Source organism: Mobula birostris, chromosome 2, assembly GCF_030028105.1.
Source record: "Mobula birostris isolate sMobBir1 chromosome 2, sMobBir1.hap1, whole genome shotgun sequence".
Classification (NCBI taxonomy): Eukaryota; Metazoa; Chordata; class Chondrichthyes; order Myliobatiformes; family Myliobatidae; genus Mobula; species Mobula birostris.
In genome coordinates this window covers 174937962-174963882 of record NC_092371.1, presented here as the reverse complement: position 1 = coordinate 174963882, position 25921 = coordinate 174937962, and the positions used below count along the sequence as shown (strand labels likewise).

Sequence of the window (25921 nt, the reverse complement as noted above, 5' to 3'; positions counted from 1 at the left end):
TTGTAGTGTGGAGGAGCAGAGGGATCTGGGGGTACATGTCCACAGATCCCTGAAAGTTGCTTCACAGCTGGATAGGGTAGTTAAGAAAGCTTATGGGGTGTTGGCTTTCATAAGTCGAGGGATAGAGTTTAAGAGTCGCGATGTAATGATGCAGCTCTATAAAACTCTGGTTAGGCCACACTTGGAGTACTGTGTCCAGTTCTGGTCACCTCACTATAGGAAGGATGTGGAAGCATTGGAAAGGGTCCAGAGGAGATTTACCAGGATGCTGCCTGGTTTAGAAAGTATGCATTATGATCAGAGATTAAGGGACCTAGGGCTTTACTCTTTGAAGAGAAGGTGGATGAGAGGAGACATGATAGAGGTGTACAAGATAATAAGAGAAATAGATAAAGTGGATAGCCAGCGCCTCTTCCCTAGGGCACCACTGCTCAATACAAGAGGACATGGCTTTAAGGTAAGGGGTGGGAAGTTCAAGGGGGATATTAGAGGAAGGTTTTTTACTCAGAGGGTGGTTGGTGCATGGAATGCACTGCCTGAGTCAGTGGTGGAGGCAGATACACTAGTGAAGTTTAAGAGACTACTAGACAGGTATATGGAGGAATTTAAGGTGGGGGCTTATATGGGAGGCAGGGTTTGAGGGTCGGCACAACATTGTGGGTCGAAGGGCCTGTACTGTGCTATACTATTCTATGTTCTATGTTCTAAAATGCTGCAGGAACACAAGAGATTCTGTCGATGCTGGAAATCCAGCGTAACACACACAAAATGCCGAAGTAACTCAGTCGATCAAGCAGGATCAATGAGAAAAATAGTGAAGTCTTAGCCAATGAATGGTCTCTGCCCAAAATGTGACTCTTTATTCCTCTCCATGAAGCAGGCCAGGTTGCATCTATGGAAATAAATAAACAGTCACCATTTCAAGCCAAGACCCCTCCTCAGGACAGTAAAGGAAAGAGTAAGAGTCTGAGGGAGGGGAAGGAGTACAAGCTGGCAGGAGATAGGTGAGGGTCCACGGACCAGGTGAGTGTCAATAAAACTAGACAGAATAACATTTCAATATGGACTAGATGATCCAAAAGGGCCTTCTTCTGTGCTATAACGCTCTACTGTTCCATATGGGATGCCATTACAGCGTAGCAGTTAGCTCAACATTATTCCAGCTCGTGGCATTGGACTCAGAGTTCAAATCCACCATCCTGTATCAGAAAGTTCGTACATTCTTCCTGAGTGCATGTGGGTTTCCTCCACTGTCAGGCTCGTAGGTTAATTGGTCATTGTAAATTAACCTGTGATTTGGCTAGTTTTAAATAGGTGGGTTTGCTGGGTGGTGCAGTTTGTTAGGCCGGAATAGCCTGATCCATGCTGTATCTCTAAATAAATAAATACATTTTCCTGTGCAATCTGTGGTTGAATATTGCTGAATTTAAGATGAGTCATCAATGGAATGTTGAGTATTGAATCCCACAACAGTGAAGGTGACTGCACGGGATGGTACTCTATGAGAATCAATACTGTATCACAGGGAAAATAGAATTAATTGTGACAGCTGCGAGCACTATCAGGTTGGCAGGTGGAATTAGCTGGTGATGAGATTTCAACAAGCGCAGCCAAATGAGGTTGCACAACAGTCAGCTGAGGTTGGTCAGCCAGATGTGCTCCAGGCCATGCTGTCTTCTCAATGCTGCCACGAGGCAGGACGTGCACAACTCTGGGTCCCACAGTACCGGGGTCAGGAATAGTTTTTACCCTTCGGCCATCAGGCACCTGAATCAATATGGATAACTTCACTCACCACAACTCTGACCAGATTCCACAACCTGCAGATTCATTTACAAGGACTTCAAATCATGGTCTCAGCACTTTTTTTATGTTTGCCCAGTTCTTCCTTTGAACGTTGGTTGTTCGTCTTTGTGTGTAGTTTTGTTTGTGATTACATCACAATATGGCGCCATGCACAGTTGCAGTGGCCTCTCTGGCTCCAATCAATGGTGAGATTTCTTGTCCTGTTCATCCTTTTTGTGATCGAAAAACTGCTGATCATAAAGAGCTCTGTTTACTGTTCACCTATGCCATGAACTACAAACACTTCGAATTATATTTTATTAACTCATATGTGGTAATATTTTTTTATGTGCTGTGTGTGATATATGTTTTGTGGATGCACCATGATCTGAAAGAATGTTGTTTCATTTGCTTTTATATATGTACAGCCAGATAACAATAAACTTGAACCTTTCCATTGACTCGATTGTAATTCCACTGTAATTGCCTGCAATTAAATGTACCTCAGGGTAGTATATGGAGACATAGATAATAAATGATAAATAATAATAACATATTTCCTTTGAACTTTGAGGTAGTTTGCCCATTCTGGGCACTCAGGGTTCTGTGCAGTCTGGGCTGCTGAAAGATGCAGGGAAGCATATTAGGTGTCTTTGCATGAGCAGTGTCTCCCAGTTCCAGCAGGAATTGGTCCGGCACCACCATGCCAGCATGAGTGAGTCGTAATTGCTTCTTTGCCCAAAGCCACCTTTAAGCGAGGATAAAATTTCAGATGCTGATTTAGATTCACACCCTCCCCCCCATCTATTACAGCACTGCACTGTGAACACTTTAAACCACTTTATTTAATGCTGTTTTACATTGTAAATACATGCTGGTATTCATGTATTTATGCACATTTTATTCCAGATTTATATTTTGACTTCTCTTTTTTATATAATTCTTTATTCTTTATAGTGTCTGACTGCTGTTTTTTTTGCTGCATGTTGTGCCCTGACAAACACACCACAGCAAATTGCTAATAAATGTAAATTGTGAATAAAGTTGATCCTTGATCCTTAAACTGAAACAGTGAAAATGTTTAAATTTTTTATTTTGAAAATGTAATTAACTGTTCTGATTTGAACTTTATTTACACTGAACTCTACTGTGCTGGATCAGATCGGATTAGATGAAGTTATTTATCACACTACATTGAAACATACAGTGAAATCTGTTGCTTGCATCAACAACCAACACATCTGAGGATGTGCTGGGGCAGCCCACAAGTGTCGCCACACATTCCGGCGCCAACATTAGCATGCCCGCAATGTTCTGTAGAGCAACACAAAGCACAACAAAACAGAATACAAGAAGCAACATAACACCAACAGCAAAACAAACCCGGTTTCCTCTCTCCAACTCACCTGCACGTATGGAAAGTCCTTTTTACCCAGGGACAGGCCTTCTATTTCTGGTCTTCAAGCTTTGGCCATTGCTTCGAAAACTGTTCTTCTGATCGATCTTCAGTATCGACCACTGGACTAGCTAATAACAGGACCCTGACTAGCCAATACTCAAGGCTCACACTCTGAGCTTGCCAGCTCACTAGCCCCCATGCCTTCTTGTTGCATGGACTCTGACCGATAATATGACATCCACGGATGTCCTTCATCACACATCCACTTTGCTGTCCTTCAAACACCGAGTTGAGGCCCACATTTCGGATATCCTTCATCCCATGTCTACATCGCTAATGTTAAAATTGGCAGCATTTAAAAAGCACATGAAAGTAATTATCCTAGCAACATGAAAACACACAAGAATGCAAAGATGCAGCAGACTTAGATAGAACCCCAAGGTAATACCTTCTGCTCTTTTAACAGGGGCACCACATTAAAAGTCTTTGTGGCTAGTTTCAGAGAGTGAATCATTTTCTGTCTGTGAAACAAGTCAAACTTCATTCGCCTCTTTGATTTCTCTTTCCGGGATATTTTCCCTCCCTTCCCTCTTCTGTTCCCCACTCTGGCTTCTTAGCTCTTCTCTTCACCTGCCTATCACCTTCCCTAGTGCCCTTCCTCCTTCCCTTTCTCCCATGGTCCACTCTCCTCTCCTATCAGATTCCTTCCTCTCTAGCCCCTTGCCTTCTCCACCTATTGCCTCCCAGCTTCTTACTTCATCCTCTCTCCCCCAACCACATGGTTTCACTTATCACCTTCTAAGTTTGTCCTCCTTCCCCCTCCCACCACCTTATTCTGGAGTCATCCTCCTTCTTTTCCAATGCTGATGAAGGGTCTTGGCTTGAAATGTCGACTGTTTATTTATTTCTATAGAGGCAGCCTGACCTACTGAGTTTCTCCAGCATTTTTGTGTGTGTAACTCTGGATTTCCAGCATCTGCAGAATCTCCCATGTTCATTCATGCCATGCGCGGCTTTTTTCATGTAATTGTAAAGAGGTCCATTGATTTTTTTGGTGCATTTTTTCTTCTTGTTTCTACAGCTGCCTGTGGCGGGAACATGACAGGCCCCATGGGTGTCATTTTATCACCCAACTACCCTCAGCCTTATCCTCATGGGAAAGAATGTGACTGGACAATTAAAGTCAGTCCGGACTACGTCATTGCACTCATCTTTAAAAGGTAAGATTCCAGAAAATCACAGTTTTCAGTTACCTACTGCTTTTTCTTTTTTTTTATTTTAGAAATACAGCACAATAACAGGCCAAACTGGCCCACGAACCCACGTCATCCAATTACACCCATGTGACCAGTTAATGTACTAACCAGTACACCTTTCAAACGTGGGAGCAAACTGGAGCACCTGGGCACGGAGAGAATGTACAAAACTGCTTAGAGACAGCAGTGGGAATTGAACACTCGAGCCAGCACTGTAATAGCATTATGCTAACTGCTGCACCACCATGCTGCAATCAAAGTCAAATTCAAGCGTATTGTCATATTCGTGAGTATATGTACACACAGGTGTAATGACAATCTTACTCTCAGCAGCATCACAGGCACGTAACATTAGATAAGCAACATTCACAAGAAAAACTTAAATGTAAGAGTGGTACAGTAGCATCGTGGTTAACTATTGCAGTCCCAGTGAACAGAGTTAAATTCCTGCCCCTTTCTGTAAGGTTGTTCTACGTTTTCCCTGTGACCAAGTAGGTTTCCTCTGGGTGCTCTGGCTTCTTCCTACAGTCCAAAGATATACAGGTTGGTAGTCACATGAGTGGTCACATGAGTGTAATTATATGGCACAGGCTCACTGGGCTAGAAGGGCAGGTTACCATGCTAAATCCCTAAAATTAAAGAAAAGAATAAATTATGCATAGTTTTTAGAAGAAAGAATACATTTAAAGTATTATTAAGGTCCACTTTCACATAAAGTGGTCATGGTGTTGCCATACTGAGGTAGTGGTTAGAGTTGTGCAGGGTGGTCCAAGAAGAGAATGGTTAAAATCCTTACATTCAGCATGGGCTACATTTCTTCATTGCTATGATACAAACTGCTCAGCAGATCGAGCAGCATCAGTGAAGACCATCAAATTTCTGATGGTCCACAAACACAATGTCATTATTTCTTGGATAAAACACAGAAGTATGCCTTTCAGCCCATGTAGTACATGCCAATCTAATAATCCTAGTCCGATCAATCTGTACCTAGATATAGCCCTCCATACCCCTCACATCAGTGTACAGTACCTATCCAAATTTCTCTTAAATGTTGACCATCCACCACTTCTGCTGGCAGCTCTTTCCATCCTCTCACCTCCCTCTGAGTGAAGAAGTGGTGAAGTTCCTCCTCAGGTTCCCCTTGAACATTTCAAATTTCACCCTTAACCTAGTTCTTCTGTGACCAATTAACCTCAATTGGAAAGCTTGTTTACTTTTACCCTACCTATACCCCTCATAATTTTGTATACCCCTATCAAATCTCCCTCAATCTTCTATGCTGTAGAGAATGTAAGTCCTAATCTATTCAACCTTTCCCCATAACTCATTATTCGACTATTTACTCGTTTTTGTAACTTGTAGACTTTTATGTTTTGCACAGCACTGTAGCTGCGAAACAACAAATTTTGCATCATTTGTCAGTGATAATAAATCTCATTTTGGGATGGTTGACATTACAGATTGAGACCCTGCAGTTTCTCAACAAAAATCGATCATCTCTCTGCCTTCATATATGCTACTTGATCTGCTGAGTTCTTCCAGCAGTGTTTGTGTGTTTTGTTCAGGATCTCAGAATCTAAAGTCTTGTGCATCTCTGTACATCACACATTTCTGACCATTTTCATTTTGTTGTAGTTTCCACATGGAGCCCAGCTATGATTTTCTTCACATTTATGAAGGGGAAGATTCCAACAGCCCGTTAATTGGCAGCTTCCAAGGATCGCAATCACCTGAAAGAATTGAAAGTAGTGGCAACAGTCTTTTCTTGGCATTTCGTAGCGATGCATCTGTCAGCATGACGGGATTTGCTATTGAGTATAAAGGTGCCACTTTCCTCAGTGTCTGTATATTGTTCAATGCTGCAATGTAGTACACTTTGTTGATGAAAGCCTCTCTTTTAATTCCTGTTATCAAATGGCAGGTACAACAGCAGAATCAGTTTTAATATCATTGGCATATGCCTTGAAATTTGTTATTTTGCCTCATCAGTACATCGCAATATATAATAAAAAAAACTATAAATTACAATAAGTATATATTAAAAATTATATTAAATAAGTAGTGCGAAAAGAGAGGAGAAAGAAGTGAGGTAGTGTCCTTGGATTCATTATCCATTTAGAAATCTGATGGCAGAGAGGAAGAAACTGTTCTTCTCCTCTGTCATCAAATTTCTGAAAGGACAATAAATCCATGAACACTACCTCATTTTTTAAGGCTCTAGAATTGATATTACTCACTGCTATTTTTACAGTTCCAGAAACACTTTGGTATGCTCTTCCTATGACCATATGAGCTTCGTCCAGATGCTTTGGTTTCCGTTCACAATCCGAAGATGTTAGGATTAGTAAATTGTGATCATGCTATGTTGACACTGGAAGCATGGTAGTACCTGCAGGCTGCCCCCTGCATATCCTCAGACTGTGTTGGCCATTGACACAAAGGACGCATTTCACTGCATGTTCTGATCTACATGTGACAACTAAAGCTAGTCTTTAATCTATCTTTAAAAAAAAAGATAAAACTAATCTTTGGATATAAAACACAGCAGATTCTGGAAACCTGCAATAATGCAGATGACTGCAAATCCGCAAATCAATGGCATGTCAGGTAGCCTCTGTGGAGAAGGATAAACGGAATTAAGATGACCGGTTGACCTTTCATTAGGATATCCCCATTCCAGTGCAAATTTAGAAGGATACATGAATGTGCTTAAGGAGAGATAGGGACCTTGTTTAGGGAAAAGGGAGTAGTTTAGTTCCATTATGAATTGTACACTGATACTCTCCTTGTTATTCCTAACAATCCCCAATGCTTTCTTACATTTATAGTATTTTGATACTAGTTGACATTATCTGCATATCTAGTCTTCTTTGGTGAGGTCCAACTGCCAATACACTTTATTTAAATAGCGGGTCCTCCTCTCTACCAAGGGTGGAGATGCTTCCAGCAAATAAAGAAGTTGATTCAGGCCCCATGGTCTTGCGTCGATTAATTAAGGGCTTAGAAGACCTCATTGCTTTCTTGTTTAAACTAAGAAGCTGAGCAAGGAATATTAGTTAAAAGTTTAACTTTGTCACAATCAGCCCTGACACTTTGGAAAGGTCATGCTGCTGTATGAAAACACTGAGGTTAACAATAAACCTCACGGACCCTGAACATCCATCACACCATTAGTCGGAATTCACAGTGGGGTTGCAGTGTTTCACAGCATTCTCGCTATTTCCTGATCATAAATGCATTGTCTTTTTTTATTGTAGAGAAACCACGGGAAGCTTGTTTTGACCCAGGGAATATAATGAACGGCACACGGATTGGCATGGATTTCAAACTCAGCTCCAGTGTCACCTATCGGTGCGATGACGGCTATAAATTGGCAAACTCGGCTACCATCACATGTGTCATCGGGAGTGAAGGAAAGCCAGTCTGGAACAGGGCTCTTCCTTCCTGCAAAGGTAACACAAAAGTATCACTTCCAGTTCAGTGGAGGAAGAAGGCAACGGTCTCAAAAATGATAAATGCAGGAGATACTGCAGCTAGTGGAAACATTGAGCAACACACACAAAATGCTGGAGGAACTCAGCAGACAGGCAGCATCAATGGAGAGGAACTAACAGTTGATATTTCGGGCTGAGACCCTTTATCAGGACTGGAAAGGAAGGAGGAAAAAGCCAGAATAAGGAGATGGGGAGGGGATGGAGTACAAGCTGGCTGGCGAAACGTGAGACCAGCTGACGGGGAAGGTAGGTGGGTATGAGGTGGGGAATGAAGGAAGAGGCTGGGAGCAGACAGGGGAAAGAGATTAGGGTTGAAGAAGAAAGAATCTGATAGGAGAGGACAGTGAATCATTAGACAAAGGGAGGGGAGAAATGAATCAATTTCTAAGGAGAGGAATAAGCAGTTGGCTTTTTGGGTCATGACCCCTCATCAGGACTGTCAATGTTTTAGACCAAAACCCTTGATTAGGACTGATGAATGGTCTCAGCCTGAAACGTCGACTGTTTATTCCTCTCCTCAGATGCTACCTGACCTTCTGAATTCCTCCAGCATTTTATATTTGTTAAAAATTCTTGCTCTATTCTACTCTAAAATGTTGTGTCTGCTCTCTTGTTAGCTTTATTCAGGATTGAGATCCATTAAATTTTGAAATCAAAGGCAAGGAAGGCAAATGTGGATTGAATGGCAAAGTGAATAGTGTTCAAGACTACACCTACTTCTAATGTTTTTATCGAAAAGGGGTGAGGGGAATTATATGCTGTAAATTTGCATAAAGTAAATGTTAACTGTCATGGCAGACCCATAAATTATATTATTAACAATATTCTTTGTACACAAAGCATCAGCAGTGAGACTGCTTTCTATTCATGTTCAATGATCAGAATTTCAAAACACATGTATTGAAGTTCAAGGTGTCATGTTAAACTTTGCCGTTTTAGGAGGCTAATTATGGAGAAATGCAATCAACAATGATCTTGAACTTTTTATCTCTTCACCATGAAGTAAGCCTTTCTGATGCAGTGTTAGTCAACAGCAGTATAAATTTGCTGTTGCTCCTCAATACCTTATTTATTTGGAGATACAGTATGCAGCAGGCCCTTCTGGCCCAAAGAGTTGCACTGCCTACCAATCCACCAACTTAACCCTACCTAGCCATCATAAGACAATTTACAATGACCAATTAACCTACTAACCCAGGGGTTCGCAACCTTTTTTATGCCATGGACCTCTACCATTAACCGAAGGGTCCTTGGACCCCAGGTGGGAAAATATTTAACTAGCGTGTCTTTGGACTGTGGGAGGAAACAGGAGCAACCGGATGAAACCCATGTAGTTCAAGGGAGATGGTGCCGTGACTGAACTCAGAATGCCAAGAGCTGTAATGGCGTTGTGCTGGCAGTGGCACTTAATTCTGAACTCTGTGTAACTGTTGGCATTTCAAAGCTGTAGAATACTATAGTACACAACCAGGCCTTTGGTCCCATCTTGTCTGTGCTGAACTGCTATTCCCATTGACCTGCCATAAACTTCGGTTCTAGTTGTTTCTAAAGTCACAAAAAAAACATGATCAACACACACAATGTAGGGGCAGCATGGTGGCATAGTGATTAGTGTAATGCTGTGTATTCCAGCGGCCCAGGTTCAATTCCCACCGCTGTCTGTAAGGAGTTTGTTTGTTCTCCCCGTGACCACATGGGTTTCCTCCAGGTGCTCCGGATTTCTCCCACATTCCAAAACTTACCAATTAGTAGGTTAGTTGTTCATTTGGGTGGCATGAGCTCGTTCGGCTATAAGGGTCTGTTATCACGCTGTGTCTTAAAATAAAAAACGTGGTGTCTTTCAGGATGTCAAGCTAGTTAGTGTGGTGGTTAGCTGGATGCTATTACAGATCAAGGCACTGGAATTCAGGGTTCAATTCTGGTGTCTTCTGTAAGGAAGTCTCTATGTTCTTCCCCCAACTGCGTGTGGGATTCCTCCAGATGCTCTGGTTTTCTCACACAGTCCCAAAGATGAACTGGTTAATTTGTTATTGTAAATTGTTCTGTGATTATGCTAGGGTTAATTGGTGGGTTGCTGGGTAGTGTGGCTCATTGGGCCAGAAAGGCCAGTTACGTGCTGTATCTCTAAATAAAATAAAGTGCTGGAGGCCCTCAGCAGGTCAGGCTGTATCTATGGAGGGAAATGAACAGTTGTGAATATGGCAGTTTCAGTGGAGAGTGATCCTTCAAAAAATAAAGAGAATACTGCTAATGTATAGTGCAGATTTTTGCCTTGAAGCCTCACTGAACATTGGTGACAGTATGATTTTTAATGGAGGATAAATTACCCCATCTGTGTATGTCAAATTAAAAGGAAAACTTCCCAATATTCTGATCAATCTTTAACATCCAAAAAAAAATTGACTCATCATTTTCTCCTTTACCCATTTTGGGATCTTTCTTTGTCCAAGCTTCTCCCCACCTTCCCAATATGATAAGAGAACAGTGTAGTCAGAAACTTTAGTGACTGAACAAAAAACAATCTTTGGAGAAATTAAAAAAAAACACCATTGAAAACTTGAGACTATAAAGAAGTAATTAATGTGCATAATTCTGGGTCTATGAAAATAATAATCTTTTTCTCTGTACATCTGCAGTACAGTAGTTAGTTTTCTGTTGAAGAACTCGTATTTTCTTCTGTAGTTTCTGATGCTTCATGGAACTTCTCATCCTGATTGGCAAGATTATCCTGGTGGTGGGCTGGATACTGTCCACAGTGGATCTTAATTTTTCCTGAAATTTCAACTCTTTATTTGATGGATGAAAATTATTTTCAGGTTCAAACATAACTTTTTTAATATCACCTGCACTTACTTACTGCCAATTAGAATGCAAATATTGAGGTGAAGACAGAATTTTCATTCAAACTGTCTATAAAGTCTTTTCATTCGTTTGAATGTAATTTGTAATTGCAGACACCTCATTTCTGACATTTGAGTATAATTTTAAACCCTGCAAAAAGTATGTTAAATAGTTCTATGAATGACTGCTATTTGTGAGTGACCTTTACATCCCAATTTCTGACATTTCTTTATAGAACATCCTCAAATTAAGAACTTGTACTAGAACAGTTTCAGTGTCCTTCATTCCCATACTTTAGCCAACATAATGGGCCATTCAGCCATCATGAGAGGCATAATATTGATAGCAGAAGTAGTAGTGTGATCAGTCGAGTCAAATATGCTGTTTAACTTCATTGGACAGAGAATTCCACAGATTCAACACTCTTTGGCAAAGCAGTTCCTTCTCATCTCTGCCCGAAATTAACTCCCCTGAATTTTGAAGCTATGTCCCTTAGTTCTAGTCTCACCTACCAATGGAAACAACTTTCCTTCCTCAATCTCAACTACCCCTTTCATAATTTTATATGTTTCTATAAGGTCTCCTCTCAGTCTTCTGAATCCCAGCGAGTACAGTCCCAAGCGACTCAATCTCTCCTCATAGTCTAAACCCCTCATCTCTGGAATCAACCTGTTGAACCTCCTCTGTTCCGCCCCCAAAGGCAGCCTCACCAGTACCCTATACAGTTGCAGCATAACTTTCCTGCTCAGCATAACCTGCTGAGTTCCTCCAGCATTTTGCATGTGTTGCTCATCTAATTAGCCCTTTACCTCTTTCATCTTCAAGGACCCCTACCTTTCAGATCATGCTCTCATCTCACTGCTGCCATTAGGCACTGAGATATGAAAGCCTTAGGTCCCACAACACCAGCTTTTGGAACAGTTGTTACCCTTCATTCGTCAGGCTCCTGAGTAGCATAGATGACTTCACTCACCACAACACTCAGCTGATTCTACAACCTACAGACTCACTTTCAAGGACACTTTAAAACTCATCTTCTCAGTATTATTTTTATTTGGACAGTTTGTCTTCATTTGCACTTTGGTTGTTGTCAGTCTTTGTCTGTTTAGGTATTTTTTTTTGTAAAATATTATTGTATTTCTATTTTTCGGGTAAGTGCCTGAAAGAAATGAATATCAGGGTAGAATATGGTAACAAATGCATACTTCAATAACAAATTTACGTTGAACTTTGGTTCAACAATTCAGCTGAATAACAGGAGTTTCACTGGTGAAACGCACCCTTCGGTGCCCGTGCAAGAACTGACACTAATCTACATAATTTAACACTTCCTCGTCAATTGTTGACTTAACTCCATTAGAGTGCCTTGCTTATTAGAATACTGACAAGTGTGGAGCTACCCACAGATTTCTAGCATCCACAGAATGTTTAGTAAGGAGCACCAGCCCAGGTTATGTGATCCACTGTGAGGTTCAAATGTTCTCTAAACGCTTAGCAACATGAGCAGTGTGGGGCATGTTTCTAAATAAAGTTTGTTTTTGATACATTCAAAGAAACATATTCTCCTCGGTGGGTGAAGACCATAACTGGAGATGGGGGGACTGGATTGAGTGAGGAAGCCCCCCGATTATTGTAGTAGTATACCACTCCAGGGGGCCACAGGAGGGGTAACAGTCCTATTGATTTCAAGGAATATAATAAAGTATCACTTAACGTGTTGACTACGATTGTAAGAATGAAAAGACATTGCATAGTTTGTTCCTGTAAATATCTTTTATAATGAAAAATATTTATTTTGATTGTAATAAATTGTTTCTGTTTGGTGTGAGATGACTGCTCACCTCTTTGTGGGCTGTGTATTTGTGTAGTGAGTGCGGAGGAAGATCTAAGGGCATGTGTCCCAGACAGCTGTGTGAGAGAAGACTCACTGATCTACGGGCTTTCCCAGGGACACACGTAGAGAAGAACATCAAACAAACATAGAACAGTACAGAACAGGGACAGGCTGTCCAGCCTACAATGTTGTGTTGTCCAATTAAATAAGTAACAAATTCCTAACTAAACTAATTGATTGTGTCTACACAATGTCCATATCACTCTATTTTCCTCATATTCATGTGCCTATCTAAACATCTCTCAAAAGTTCCTAATGTACCTGCATCTACCACCACCCCAGGTAGGGCATTAGGCATCCACCACTCCCTGTGTAAAATATTTGCCCCTCACACTTCTTTTAAAATTACCCCCTCTCAACTTAAATGCATACCCTCTGGTATTAGACATTTTAACCCTGGGAAGAAGATACTCTGTCTACGCTATCAATGCCTCTCAAAGTCTCATAATCTCTGTGAGGTCTCCCCGCAACCTCTGCTACTCCAGAGAAAACAATCCGTTTATTCCACCTTTTGTTACAGCACATGCCATTTAATAGCGACAGTGTCCTGACAAACCTCATCTGCATCCTCTGGTGTGTTGGTGGCAGATCATCAACTCAGTGAAAGAAACCCTTTGGTCTGCCCAAAACCTTGATCATTCAGCACATTGAGATACCTGTAGTCTAACGCCGGCAACTGGCATGTTCCAGGCTGCAAGAGTACATGCTGAGAGACACACTGAAGCTCGGTACAGCCACCAGAAGGGCTCAGTGGGGAAGGACCATGGTATTGGTTTCTTCCACTACTGGAGAGGGAGGGGCCATGTTGGATGAGGAAGCCCCTCAAATATTGTAGTAATATACGACCCCAGGGGGCCAAATGAGTGGTAACAGTGGTGTTGGTTTTACAGAACGTAATAGAACTCTACTTAATGCATTGTCTATGAATGTAAGGATAAAAAGGCATTGTATGGTTTATTCTTGTAAATAATTTCTTATAATGAATAAAGTTAAAAATGGTTAAAAATAATTCTGCTCAGTCGCATCACATGTCTGCCAGTCAGTGTCCAAGAGCCCTGTCTCTTCCCTTTTTCAGCTCCATGTGGAGGACAGCACACTGGATCTCAAGGAGTGGTTCTCTCACCAAATTACCCTCGCAATTATTCAAGCGGACAGACCTGTTTGTACTCCATTACAGTGCCAAAGGAATTCGGTGAGTTTGTGCTGCTGATCCATTTGGGTATCTGAATCGTTGATAATTTACTAATTTTGAGCAAAATTGTACTTAAAATGACACATTATTTTGAATTACTGCATGTTGCCCTGCTGAATCACATAGAGCAGTAGCTGTGAGATATTCAATGATCTTTATTCAATGCAGCAGATCTTCTTCAATATATGTTTCAATCGTCTTGGACAATGTTTATACTTCTTAAACACGGCAGTAATAATACAACGTAGAATGATTTTGTTCTACGCTCTGTGGCCATGTTAATATGTTCTCCTATAGCTAATAAAATAACCAGAGTGCATGTTTATGGCATTCTGTTGTGATAGCCCATGCACTTCAATGTTCAATGTGTTGTGCATTCATAGAGACTCTTCTGCACACCAACGTTGTAACATGTGGTTATTTGAATTACTGTTACATTCCGGTCAGCTTGATCCAGTCCGGCCATTCTCCTCTGACCTCTCTTATTAACAAGGCATTTTCACCCACAGAACTGCCACTCACTGGGTGTTTTTTTTTTGCACCTCCCTCTGTTAACGCTAGAGACTGTTGTATGTGAAAATCCCTGTTGATCAGTAATTTCTGAGATACTCAAACCAGCCTTTAGGTTAATTAGATCACATTTCTTCCCCATTCTGACATTTGGTCTGAACCACTGATCCTCTTGATCATGCCTGCATGTTTTTATGCATTGAGTTGCTGCCACATGATTGCCTGATTAGATATTTACCTAATCAAGTGGCCACTGAGTGTAGTTTCTTCATCTCCTTTATTCCATTGCTGGATCCTGATGATTTTGCAATCCAAAAGTTCTTCCAAAATCAAGAATGAGACATTAATTCTTATTTGTTGTTTATGGCTGATTTATTAAGTGTTACAAAAGCGGAAAGTGAACAAGAAAGAGGCACCGAGAGAATGAAGTGAAGACAAAGGGAAAAGGAATTGAAAGGAATTGAAAAGAATTGACTTTATTTCTTACATCCTTCGTGTACATGAGGAGTAAAGATCTTTATGTTAAGTCTCTACCTAAATGTGCTTTGTGCAATCATAGTAATTTATAATAAATAGAACAGTCATTGTAATATAGAGTATGCTCAAATCAACGTGAGTTTATCAGTCTGTTGGCCTGGTGGAAGAAGCTATCCCGGAGCCTGTTGGTCCTGGCTTTTATGCTGAGGTACCGCTTCCAGGATGGTAGCAGCTGGAATAGATTGTGGTTGGGATGACTTGGGTCCCTGTGATCCTAACGGGCCTTTTTACACACCTGTCCTTGTAAACGTCCTGAATCATGGGAAGTTCACGAGTACAGATGCACTGGGTTGTCTGCACCACGCTTTGCAGAGTTCTGTGATTAAGGGAGGTACAGTTCCCATACCAGGCAGTGATGCAGCCAGTCAGGATGCTTTCAATTGTGCCCCTGTGGAAAGTTCTTGGGATTTGCGGACCCATACCAAAATTCCTCAACCGTCTGTGGTGAAAGAGGAGCTGTTGTGCCCTTTTCGCCACGCAGCTGCTGTGTACAGGCCACGTGAGGTCCTTGGTGATGTGGATGCTGAGGAGCTTGAAGCTGTTTACCCTCTCAACCCCAAATCCATTGATGTCAATAGGGGTTAGCTAATCTCCATTTCTCCTCTAATCCACAACCAACCCTTTTGTTTTGTGACATTGCAGGAGAGGTTCTCTTTTTGACACCTCTGTGTCAGAAAGATGACTTCTTCCCTGTAGGCCACCTCATTATTGTTTGAGATAAGGCCAATCAATGTAATGTTGTCGGTAAATTTAATTAGCAGATTGGAGCTGTGGGTGGCGACACAGTCATGGGTACACAGGGAGTAAAGGAGGGGACTCAGCACACAGCCCTGAGGGGCTCCTGTATTGAGAATCAGAAGGTTGGAGGTGAGGGAGCCCTCTCTTACAACCTGCTGGCGATCTGACAGGAAGTCCAGGATCCAGCTGCACAAGGCAGGGTCAAGGCTGAGGTCTCTGAGCTCTGAGTCATGGTTGTCTCATATGATAACAAAAATCCCAGTGACAACAATTGACCTTCAAAATACTCAAATTTGTGTAACATGACACCTGCCACAGAAAATGAACAATTTTCAGGAAGAATACAAAAAAACAATTCCTGAAAATTCACTGAACTACATGTATATAGATGAATATGTACATGCATATAACTGAATTACATGTATATAGGTGACTATACTAAAAATATAAGCAAGCATAGGAAAGTTAAACTACAGGGACAATCACTATTCTACATCCCAATGCAACACTAATGATCCTTTTCAAACATTTCAGGTTCTCCTTATTCTCTTAAAATGTAAGCTTATTGGGCTCACCCTTTGTGCTTTGACTCTCTTAACTCTTGGTATCATTCTGGTGAAACTGCACTTCTGGTGTTGATGCCTACTCTTGAAGTATTCATACTGATACTGATAGTGGACTGACATTAAGGATTTTCTGTCATGATCATGAAGTTGCTCTAGCAGATAAGGTGAAGGAGAATCCTAAGGGAATCTTCAAACATGTTAAGAGCAAGAGGATTGCAAAGGACAAAATTTGCCCTCTTGAAGACCAGAATAGTAATCCAAATGTGGAGCCAAAACAGATGGGGAAGATCTCAAATGCTACCTTTGCATGTGTATTTACTTGGGAGATGGACACAGAGAAGCTGCATCAACTTCATAGACACTGTAGACATTACAGAAGAGGAGGTGTTTGCCACCCCAAGGAAAATCAGGTGGATAAATTCCCAGGGTCTGACAAGGTATCCCTTGGACCCTGCGGGAGGCAAGTGCAGAAATTGCCGGGTCCCTAGCAGAGATAATTAAAACACCTTTAGCGACAGGAGAGGTACCAGAGGATCGGATGATGGCCAGTATTGTTCCGTTGTTCAAAAAAGGCTCTAAACAGAAACCAAGAAATTATAGGCTAGTGAGTCTGACATCAGTTTTGGGAAAGTTATCAGAAGGTATTTCAAGGGAAGGATATGTAACTACATATTTGGATAGCTATCGACTGATAAGGATAGTCAGCATGTCTTCATGCATGATAGATCATGTCTAACTAATCTTGTAGAGTTTTTTGAAGAAGTTACTAGGAAAGTGCCTGAGGGAAGGCAGTGGATGTTACATGGACATTAGTAAGGGATTTGACAATGTTCCACATGAGAGGCTGGTCAAGCAGGTTCAATTGTTTGGCATTCATGATGAAGTAGTAGATTGGATTAGACATTGGTTTTCTGGGAGAAGCCAGCGAGTAGTAGAAGAGGGTTGCCTCTCTGAGTGGAGGCCTGTGACTAGTGGTGTGCTGCAGGGAGTATTTCAGAGTCCTTTGTTGTTTGTCATCTATATCAACGATCTGAAAGATAATGTCATCAACTGGATCATCAAATTTGCAGATGACACCAAGATTGGGGGTGTAGTGGACAGTGAGGAAGGTTAACATGGCTTACAGAAAGATCTCCATCAGCTGTAAAAATGGGCTAAAAATGGCAAATGGGATTTACTGTAGACAAGAGAATGGCTTTGCACTTTGGTAGGAACAACCAAGTTAGGTCTTACACTGTGAAAGGTGGGACACTGAGGAGTGGAGTAGAACAAAGGGATCTGGCAACACAGGTCCATAATTTGTTGAAAGTGGTGTCACAGGTAGATGGCGTCGTAAGGAAAGCTTTGGCACATTAGCCTTCATAAACCCAAGTACTGAATGCAAGTGCTACGATGTTCTGCTGAAGCTGTATAAGACGTGGCGAGGCCTAATACGGAGTACTGTGGGCAGTTTTGGTCACATTCCTATAGGACAGATGTGAACAAGGTTGAAGGCGTGCAGAGAGAATTTACAAAGATGTTGCTGGGTCTGGAGGAACTGAGTTTTAAGGAAAGATTGAATAAATTAGGACTGTATTCTTTAGAATGTAGAAGATTGAGAGGGGATTTGATAGAGGTATACAATACTAGAATGCAAATATATAGGCTAAATGCAAGCTGTCTTTTTTCACTGAGGTTGGGTGGAACTACAACCAGAGGTCATGGCTTAAGGATGAAAGATGAGAAGCTTAAGGGGAACATGAGGGGAAACTTCTTCATACAGAAGGTCGTGAGAGAGTGGAATGAATTACCAGCACAAGTGGTGCATGCGAGCTCGATTTCAACATTTAAGAACAGTACATGGATAATAGGTTGATGGGAGTCAGCAGTTTAAATGGTTTTGGCATGGACTGGATGACCCAGAGGGCCTGTTTCTATGCTGTACTTCTCTAAGACTCTATATCTCTAATCAGCTTCTTGCGAGCCATGGTTTCCCTAGAATAGCTGAAATAGTAAAATCATGCAGCACAATAGCCAAGTATTTTTATGATTTTGAATTAAAATAAATATTTTGATGTTTCCAATAGTGGATGAGTCTAGACCCACAAGTGTCTAATTCCCAATGACACTTAAAGAACATTGTAAACTTGAAAAATCAAAATAGTAATTCACTTGTGTTCTCAATTCACTGACATGGGCAATGTAACGTCCTTCTGGCTGGGATAACCATCAAACTAAGGTAACCAAACATGGTTTGGGTGACCCTCAAAGGGGCTGGAGGAACTCAGCGGGTCAGGCAGCATTTATAGAGGGAAATGGACAGTCCCAGTTTGAGATCTTCAGCTGGGCTGGCTATTTATTTCCCAGATGCTGCCTGACCCGCTGACTTCCTCCAGCTCCTTTTATGCATGCTTCAGCTCTTTGAAAATTACACTTTTTTTTTGTCACACATACATTGAAACATCAAAACATACAGTGAAACACATTGCTTGCTTTGAGGATATGTAGAGGTAATCTCACAAGCATTGCCATGCTTCTGGCATCAACATAGCTTGCCCTCAACATACTAACCCTAAACCTTAGGCCTTTGTAAATGTGAGGAAACCTACGTAGTTGCAGGATGTATGTACAGACTTCTTACAGACAGCAGTGGAAATTGATCCCCGATCTTACATTTGTCCGAAGTAAAGCTACCCTTATCCTTTTCAGCAACTGCAGTCTCTTGTGTCTACAAAGTGGGTGACTGCTGTCTAGAAACCATCCAATCAGATCAGAGAGATTTACCACTTTAGTTTTCTATCTCAGTCTGAACCCTCTCAATATCAGAGTTTTTATTAAAAAGGAAATCTGTATTTAATTTTCAGCATTCCATTTTTTTTTCTTTCTACTTTCCTAGTATTTCAGACTTTGTTTGCCTCCTCCTTCCACCATATATAAACACATCTTTACTCCTGTCTGTGTCTGGCATGGCCATCTTCTCTGTTGTTTATTTGTCCATGTATTCACTTAATTACAAACTTTTCTGTTTTCCACTCTGGTCCCCTTTTCTGCAGATTAAGTCTTATTTCATTTCTGAATATTCCAAGTTTCAAAGAAAGATCGCCACTCTAAAACAGAGTCATAGAGTCAAAGAGTTCTACAGCAAAGAAGCAGGCCCTTCAGCCCAACTAGTCTGTGCCAAACGTTATACCGCCCAAATATGTACATTTTATTTCCTTAGACTACAACCATTGGTTTCCTGAACTGGTGTGGATAACTTCAGTGTCCAACTCTGAACTGATTCACCTCCTGTACACTCACTGTCAAGGACTCTACAACTCATTTTTTCAGTATTATTTATTTTCTATTTTCAAAATTTGTCCTTTTTTTGCACATTTGTTGTTTGATAATTTTTTTTTTGTAAATGTTGTATTTCTTTAATTTCCTGTAAATACCTGCAAGAAAATCAATCTCAAGTTAGTATATAATGATATATACATACTTCAATAAATTTACTTTGGATTTGACTTTATCATTTGACCAGTTAAGTACCTCTAGCATATTCTGATTATCGAGTCAATCATTCGGCACAGAAACCGGCCAACTAGTCCTTGCCAACCAAGATCAGCATCTCACCTACCAGCTTGAACTCCTTACTTCTTCTCCTGGCTTCTTCTTCCTTCCTTTCCAGTCCTGACGAAGAGTCCCAGCCTGAAATGCCAACTACTTGTTCCTCTCTATAGATGCTGCTTCACCTGCTGATCTCCTCCAGTACTTCACGTGTGCTATAAGAATTATTCAAATAGTGTTAATATATTGATCTCAATCACATCCAGCATCTGTGGTCTGTTGTATCTCCTCTGCTACTACTACCAAACTGGGACAGAAGATGATTTGTGCAGGAACTTGAGAAACCTTTTGCAGAACCTATGATCTAAAGTAAGAATAGCTCAGTCTACATTCCTTTCAAAGTGGTGGGGCTGATCACCAACATATATACAGAACATATATGTTGGACATATATACAGAAAGGTGCCAGAAAAGGGCTAGTAACATCATGAAGGATCCCACTCACGCTGGTCATGGACTGTTGGTCCTACTCCCATCAGGGAGGAGGCCATGTAGCATCCACACCAGGATCACCAGACTCAATAAACAGTTACTGTCCCCAAGCTATAAGGCTGATCAACAGCCCCACCCACTAACCCACCCCTCCACATCCCCAACTTTATCAACTCTTGTCAGTCAGCTTAACTACAGACACTCCTGTCCCTAGCTTCACCTTATGGACGTACAATCAATCTGAGTTTATCAATTATCAGATGTACTTTTATTTATTATGTTCATTATTTTTATCGTGTTCTTTTTCTTATTGTGTTTTTGCTCTGTGCTGCACCGAATCCAGAGTTTGCTCTCCTTTACATGTGTGTACTGGAAATAAACATTAAACAACCTTGAATCTTGAAAGAGGCAGCTAACCTTGCAACCCAAAAAACAGACCATTACTGGGAATATCTGATGGGAACACAAACTCCCATTGCTACGTTTAGTTTGAAAATGGAACGACTATTCTTCAGAGTGGCAAGACAAACAGATCTGAGGGACTATTCAAGCTGTGACTAAACAATGAAATTCCTTTACAAGGGGAGATCAGAATGCTTATCTCTCACAGGTGCTTTCTGATATTTAAGGTCAAATGCATCTGTGATGTAGCAAATACCAGACGTGATAAAAATCTTTAGTAACTGATTTGATTAGCAAACATGTAAATTAAAATACATTTTCTTCCCATATCTTTGGGAATGGTAATTGTTTGAAGGAGTTTGCAAACATTCATAAGGAAATTTTGCATGACATATGGAAAGTTCAAGAATTGTCACAAAAGAAAGCCATGTACTGTATGATGCACTACACGGAATGGTACAGTATCATAGTAGTTAGCCTAATGCTATTACAGTGGCAGCTGTAAGATCGGAGTGCAATTCACACAGCTGACTGTAAGGAGTTTGTATATTCTCCCTGTGACCATGAAGGTTTCTTTGTACATTCCAAAAACATACAGTTAGGGTTAGCAAGTTGTGGACATGCTATGTTGGGTTGTGGGCATGCTATATTAGCACCACAAACATGGTGAAGGAGACACAAACAATGCATTTTACTGTATGTTTTGATGTATTTATGTACATCTGACAACTAAAGCTAATCTAAGGAAGGTGTGTTGGGGGGGAGGGAAATGAAGTGGGAAGCTGGGAGGTGATAAGTGGAAAAGGTAAAGGGTCACTTCCCCCTTCTCCAATCCACCATCTTCCCCTCAGCTTCACCTATCACCTTCCAGCTGGTACCCCTTCCCCTCCCGTCCACCTTTTCATTTTGGCTTCTTTTCCCATCCTTTCCACTTCCGATGAAGGGTCTCAGTCCGAAATATTGATTCTTCATTCATCTTTCTCGATACTGCCTAACCTGTTGAGTTCCTCCAGCATTTTGTTTGTGTTGCTCTGGATTTCCAGCATCTGAAGATTTTCCCTTGTTTGTGATTTAACTTCTCCTGTTTGACACAGCTATATCCATTCTCCTGCTGGGGTTTGTACATTCAAAGGGATATAGACATATTTGCTATAAATAATGTCTTAATTATTTAAAAGTCAGCTATTTGTTTTCTGCTGAACCTTCTTATGGTGGATTTATTTTCCACCATGGCCATTTTATGCCCCATGCCTTTTACAGTTTGCTCTGCTCAGATAATCTGCTACTAGATTGAAGTAAATATGTTTTGATTTTTCCTACTGTCAGTAGTCTTCCCTAAAGGTCCCTTAACAAGAGTCAAGATTTAAGATTGTTTAGTGTCATTTCCACCACATGAGTGTAAAGGAGAACAAAATAACTGTTTCTCTGGATCTGAATGCAGCACAAAAAAACATAATAAGATAAAGGACACCGTAATAAAAATAAGCACAAGAAATATAAATACATAAGATAGCTAATATACATCAATTGATTGTATGCCCATAAAGTGATGCTAGGCACAGGAGTGTCTGTACATAAGGAGAATCTGACTGGAAATGATAAAGTAGTGGTGGTGGAGGATGTGGCGAGGTATGTTCATGGGTGGAGGCGTTGACCAGCTTTACTGCTTGGGTAGTAATTTATTTCTTCTCATTGAACAGTACTTGATCTAAAATTACCTTCTCTCTTACTGATTGCTAAACATATAGTAGTTATCTCTGCCTTATGATAATAGTAGTAGTGCAATCACTCAAGTTGAATATGATGTCCTATAAGGGGTTGTCTACTGCACAAGTTCAAGGTTATTGTTATTTAACTATATACATGTATGCCACCAAACAAAGCAATGTTTCTCCAGACTGAGGTGCACAATACAGTGAATATAACTCAGAGTTGATACATAAAGCAATATTACAAATAATATATATTCCACAAGATTGACATTCAGCATAAGATTCAATTATGGCACAAGTTAAAAAATGAACAATTCATGCTTCAGTACCTGTGTCATGGCAGAGAGTTTAGTAGACTCACAGCCTGAGGGAAGAAGCTGTTTCCCATCCTAACAGTCCTTGTTAGAATTTGATTTTCACATTGTTGAGTCCTTAGGTGGCTGTAGAAGCTGACCAGAATTCACATATTTTAGTGCTATATGGCTAAGAGTAAGTGGTGGTGGTGGTTAGTGGTTGGGTCTTTTGGTTGTTCAATCTCTCCTTCCACAGTTACTGCTTGTTCTCTGCGGCACAATGAAGGTCGATCTCCTGTAGTCCAACTCCCTCTTGAACAGATTTCCTCCAGGTATAGTTATTGAGTGCAGTATCTTCCCAGTTTTTAGATGAAATGTTAAATTTCTTCAGGCTGATTTTGATGTTATTTTTGAAGTCTTTCCTTTGCCCATCAGAGGCTAGCTGACCTTCATTCAACTGGGAATAAAGGATCTGTTTGGGGAGAAATAAGTTAGGCATCCGGATGACATGACCTATCTATTAATGTTTGTGTTGGTTTATTGGTATGGAGATGCTGTTCGTATTGGCCTCATCCAGTACACTGTTGTCGGTGCATCTGTCAAGGATAATAATCTTTTATACACTCCATGAATTCACTTTCCTCTATTTTTCTGCTTTGTTGTTTTGCCCTGTCCATTTGTGGATTCCAGTCCCTCGTTATTATTATACAGCACTTGTTATTTTCACTGAAAGCTATAGTACAGGAACAGACCTTTGGCCTGTGACGTTGTGCTGAATGAATTCAACTAGTAATTTTCATTTTTGGATCCTGATACTTTTGTAATTCTGACCTTAGAGTTACTGGTGTATGCAGACACAGCAGCCACACCTGGTTTAGTCAAATATGTACTTTTTTACCTTATATACCTTTTTTTATGATTGTAAGTCATAGCTGGATGCTAACAACATCAGGTATTGCAAGACTATCTCATCAGCTTGCTAGCAATGGAGCTGAAGTTATTGCATGCTGTTATGTGTTGCCTGGACTTGTGTATCATTGTGCCAAGATGGTGCACGATCCAGCAAAAGTAGCAAGTGATTCTCTGTGATGTTTTTATTGTGATTGCAAGACTCTGTTGGACATTAGTATTGTAGAATACTGCAACTCTGATTCACTGGTTCATTGGTGAGTCTGCTTTGCCTCGCTTGTGCCAAGGACGAGGTCTAGGCCATGGATTCACTTGTTGCAGCCACCCAGGGGAAGAAAGCCAAGATGGGATGGGAGCTGGAATACGTACTGGGTTAGGGCTTGCCTCTCCCACTGGTGCTGTCCTCCGTGGTTTTCTCAATGGAAGAACAAGCTGGACCAGTGCTAACCAGTCATGCCAGTAAGGGTCTTAGACTACGTTTATTTTATAGCTTTGTGATTACATGATTTTTTTTCTTAAACTGAAATCATATGTGGTATGTGCTATGTGAAGCATGCTGGGTACTGTTGGTAATGTGTTTTGCATCTTGGTCCTGGAAGAACACTGTTATGCTTGGCAATATTCATATATGGTTCAATAATAATTAAACTTGAACTTGACCTAGAATAGGTTAAAAGGTCAGCATAACATCATATGCTGAGTGGCCTGTTCTGTGTTATACTGTTCTATGTTCTAAATGGGGTAAATTGGTGCCTGAAGTTCAGCAAAGACTTAGGAAACCTTGGGCCAGTGTCTGTCCTCATGTAGGACCATTGTATCTCACAAGTTTAACTGCCAGGAATAAACTGTAACAGCTTCTCTTTCGTTGGACCCGGGTATGCATGAACCTCCAGGCCTAACACAGGAAGCATATATATTAAAAATGTTGCTTATGCAGTGCCGCTGGCATTGTCAAAGACCCCCTCCATCAGTCCACAGTCTCTTTCACCTCCTGCTGTCAGGCACAAGGTACAACAGCATAAGAACTTGAACTGTCGGCATGGGTAACATCTTCTTTCCCCAGGCTGTAAGAGTTCTGCTGCCACTCAGAACACATATACACCCTGTCTGATTGCTCTGCCTTCCCATTTCCCCTTCCGTGCTCCCCAATTCACAGGTACACTCTCATTCTGCACTGGTTATTTTCATCTTTTATTGCTTTTCACATATTTATAATACAGAGTGCCTTATTATTACAGTACCAACAACATTGGATTATACCATTTTACATAACGTATTCCTCCACTTTATGTCAACCTGTTAATCTTCAGGCCATGCCACTCACAGATTTGTGCTAATATTATTTTGTGATTGTATGTGCTGGATTGTAACTACATGTGCTCTATCAGACCATACACTCAGTGACCACTTCATTTGTACACCTGTACAGCTGCTCGACAATTCAAGTATCTGATCAACCAATCATGTGGTAACAAATATATGTTTAAAAGTATGCAGACATGGTCATGAGGTTCAATTGTTGTTCAGATCAAATATCAGAATGGGGAACAAATATGATGAAGGAGACTTTGACCGTGGAATGGTTGTTGGTGCCAGATGGGGCAATATGATGACTATACCTACATCTAACTGCAGTTTCTAACAGACCACGTTAAGGAGCTGGAGTTGGAACTGGGTGAACTCCAGATCATTTGGGAGGCTGAGGGGTTGATAGATGAGGGATACAGGGAGGTAGTTACACCTAAGGTGTAGGACATAGGTAACTGGGTAATGGTCAGGAAGGGAAAAGGGGATATGCTGTCAATGCAGAATACCGCTTTAGATACTGTTGAGTGAGAGGGAGGCATGACTCTCTAGAGGAAAGAGACAATGGCCTAGTATTCAGCACTGAGTCTGGTTCTGTGACTCAGAAGGGAAGGGGGTGGTGAGAAGAGGCAGGTTGTAGTGATAGGAGATTCATTGGTTAGGGGATCAGAAAGGAGGTACTTTGAATGAGAACAAGATTCCTAATGGTGTGTTGCCTCCCAGGTGCTAAGGTCAGGGACATCTCAGATCAAGTCCACAGCATTCCTTGGTGGTCCACATCAGTACCAATGAGATGGGGAGGATGGTTGACAAGGTCCTGCAAAGTGAGTTCAGGGAGTTAGATGCTAAGTTCAAGGACAGAACCTCTCAGGATTGTTACCCATGCCACGTGCTAGTAAGGACAGAAGTAGAAAGCTCATACAGTTTAAAACATCACTAAGAAGTCGGTGCAGGAGGGAGGGCTTCATTGGGCTCTTTTCCAGGAAAGGTGTGACCTGTACTGGAAGGACAGTTTGCACCTGAACTGGAGGAGGACGAATATCGTAGCAGGAAGGTTTGCTAGTG

The 25921-nt window shown here is 41.1% G+C and overlaps 1 protein-coding gene across 1 annotated transcript in view; it reads left to right on the top strand.

The window, feature by feature from the left end:
- Positions 1 to 25921, top strand: part of csmd1a (CUB and Sushi multiple domains 1a) — a 2254753-nt gene that overhangs the window by 1817475 nt on the left and 411357 nt on the right. Inside the window, exons 28-31 of the mRNA XM_072251121.1 lie at positions 4266 to 4404; positions 6079 to 6266; positions 7701 to 7895; positions 13748 to 13864. Coding sequence (XP_072107222.1) covers positions 4266 to 4404; positions 6079 to 6266; positions 7701 to 7895; positions 13748 to 13864 — 639 coding nt within the window. The remainder of the gene's footprint in view (positions 1 to 4265; positions 4405 to 6078; positions 6267 to 7700; positions 7896 to 13747; positions 13865 to 25921) is intronic.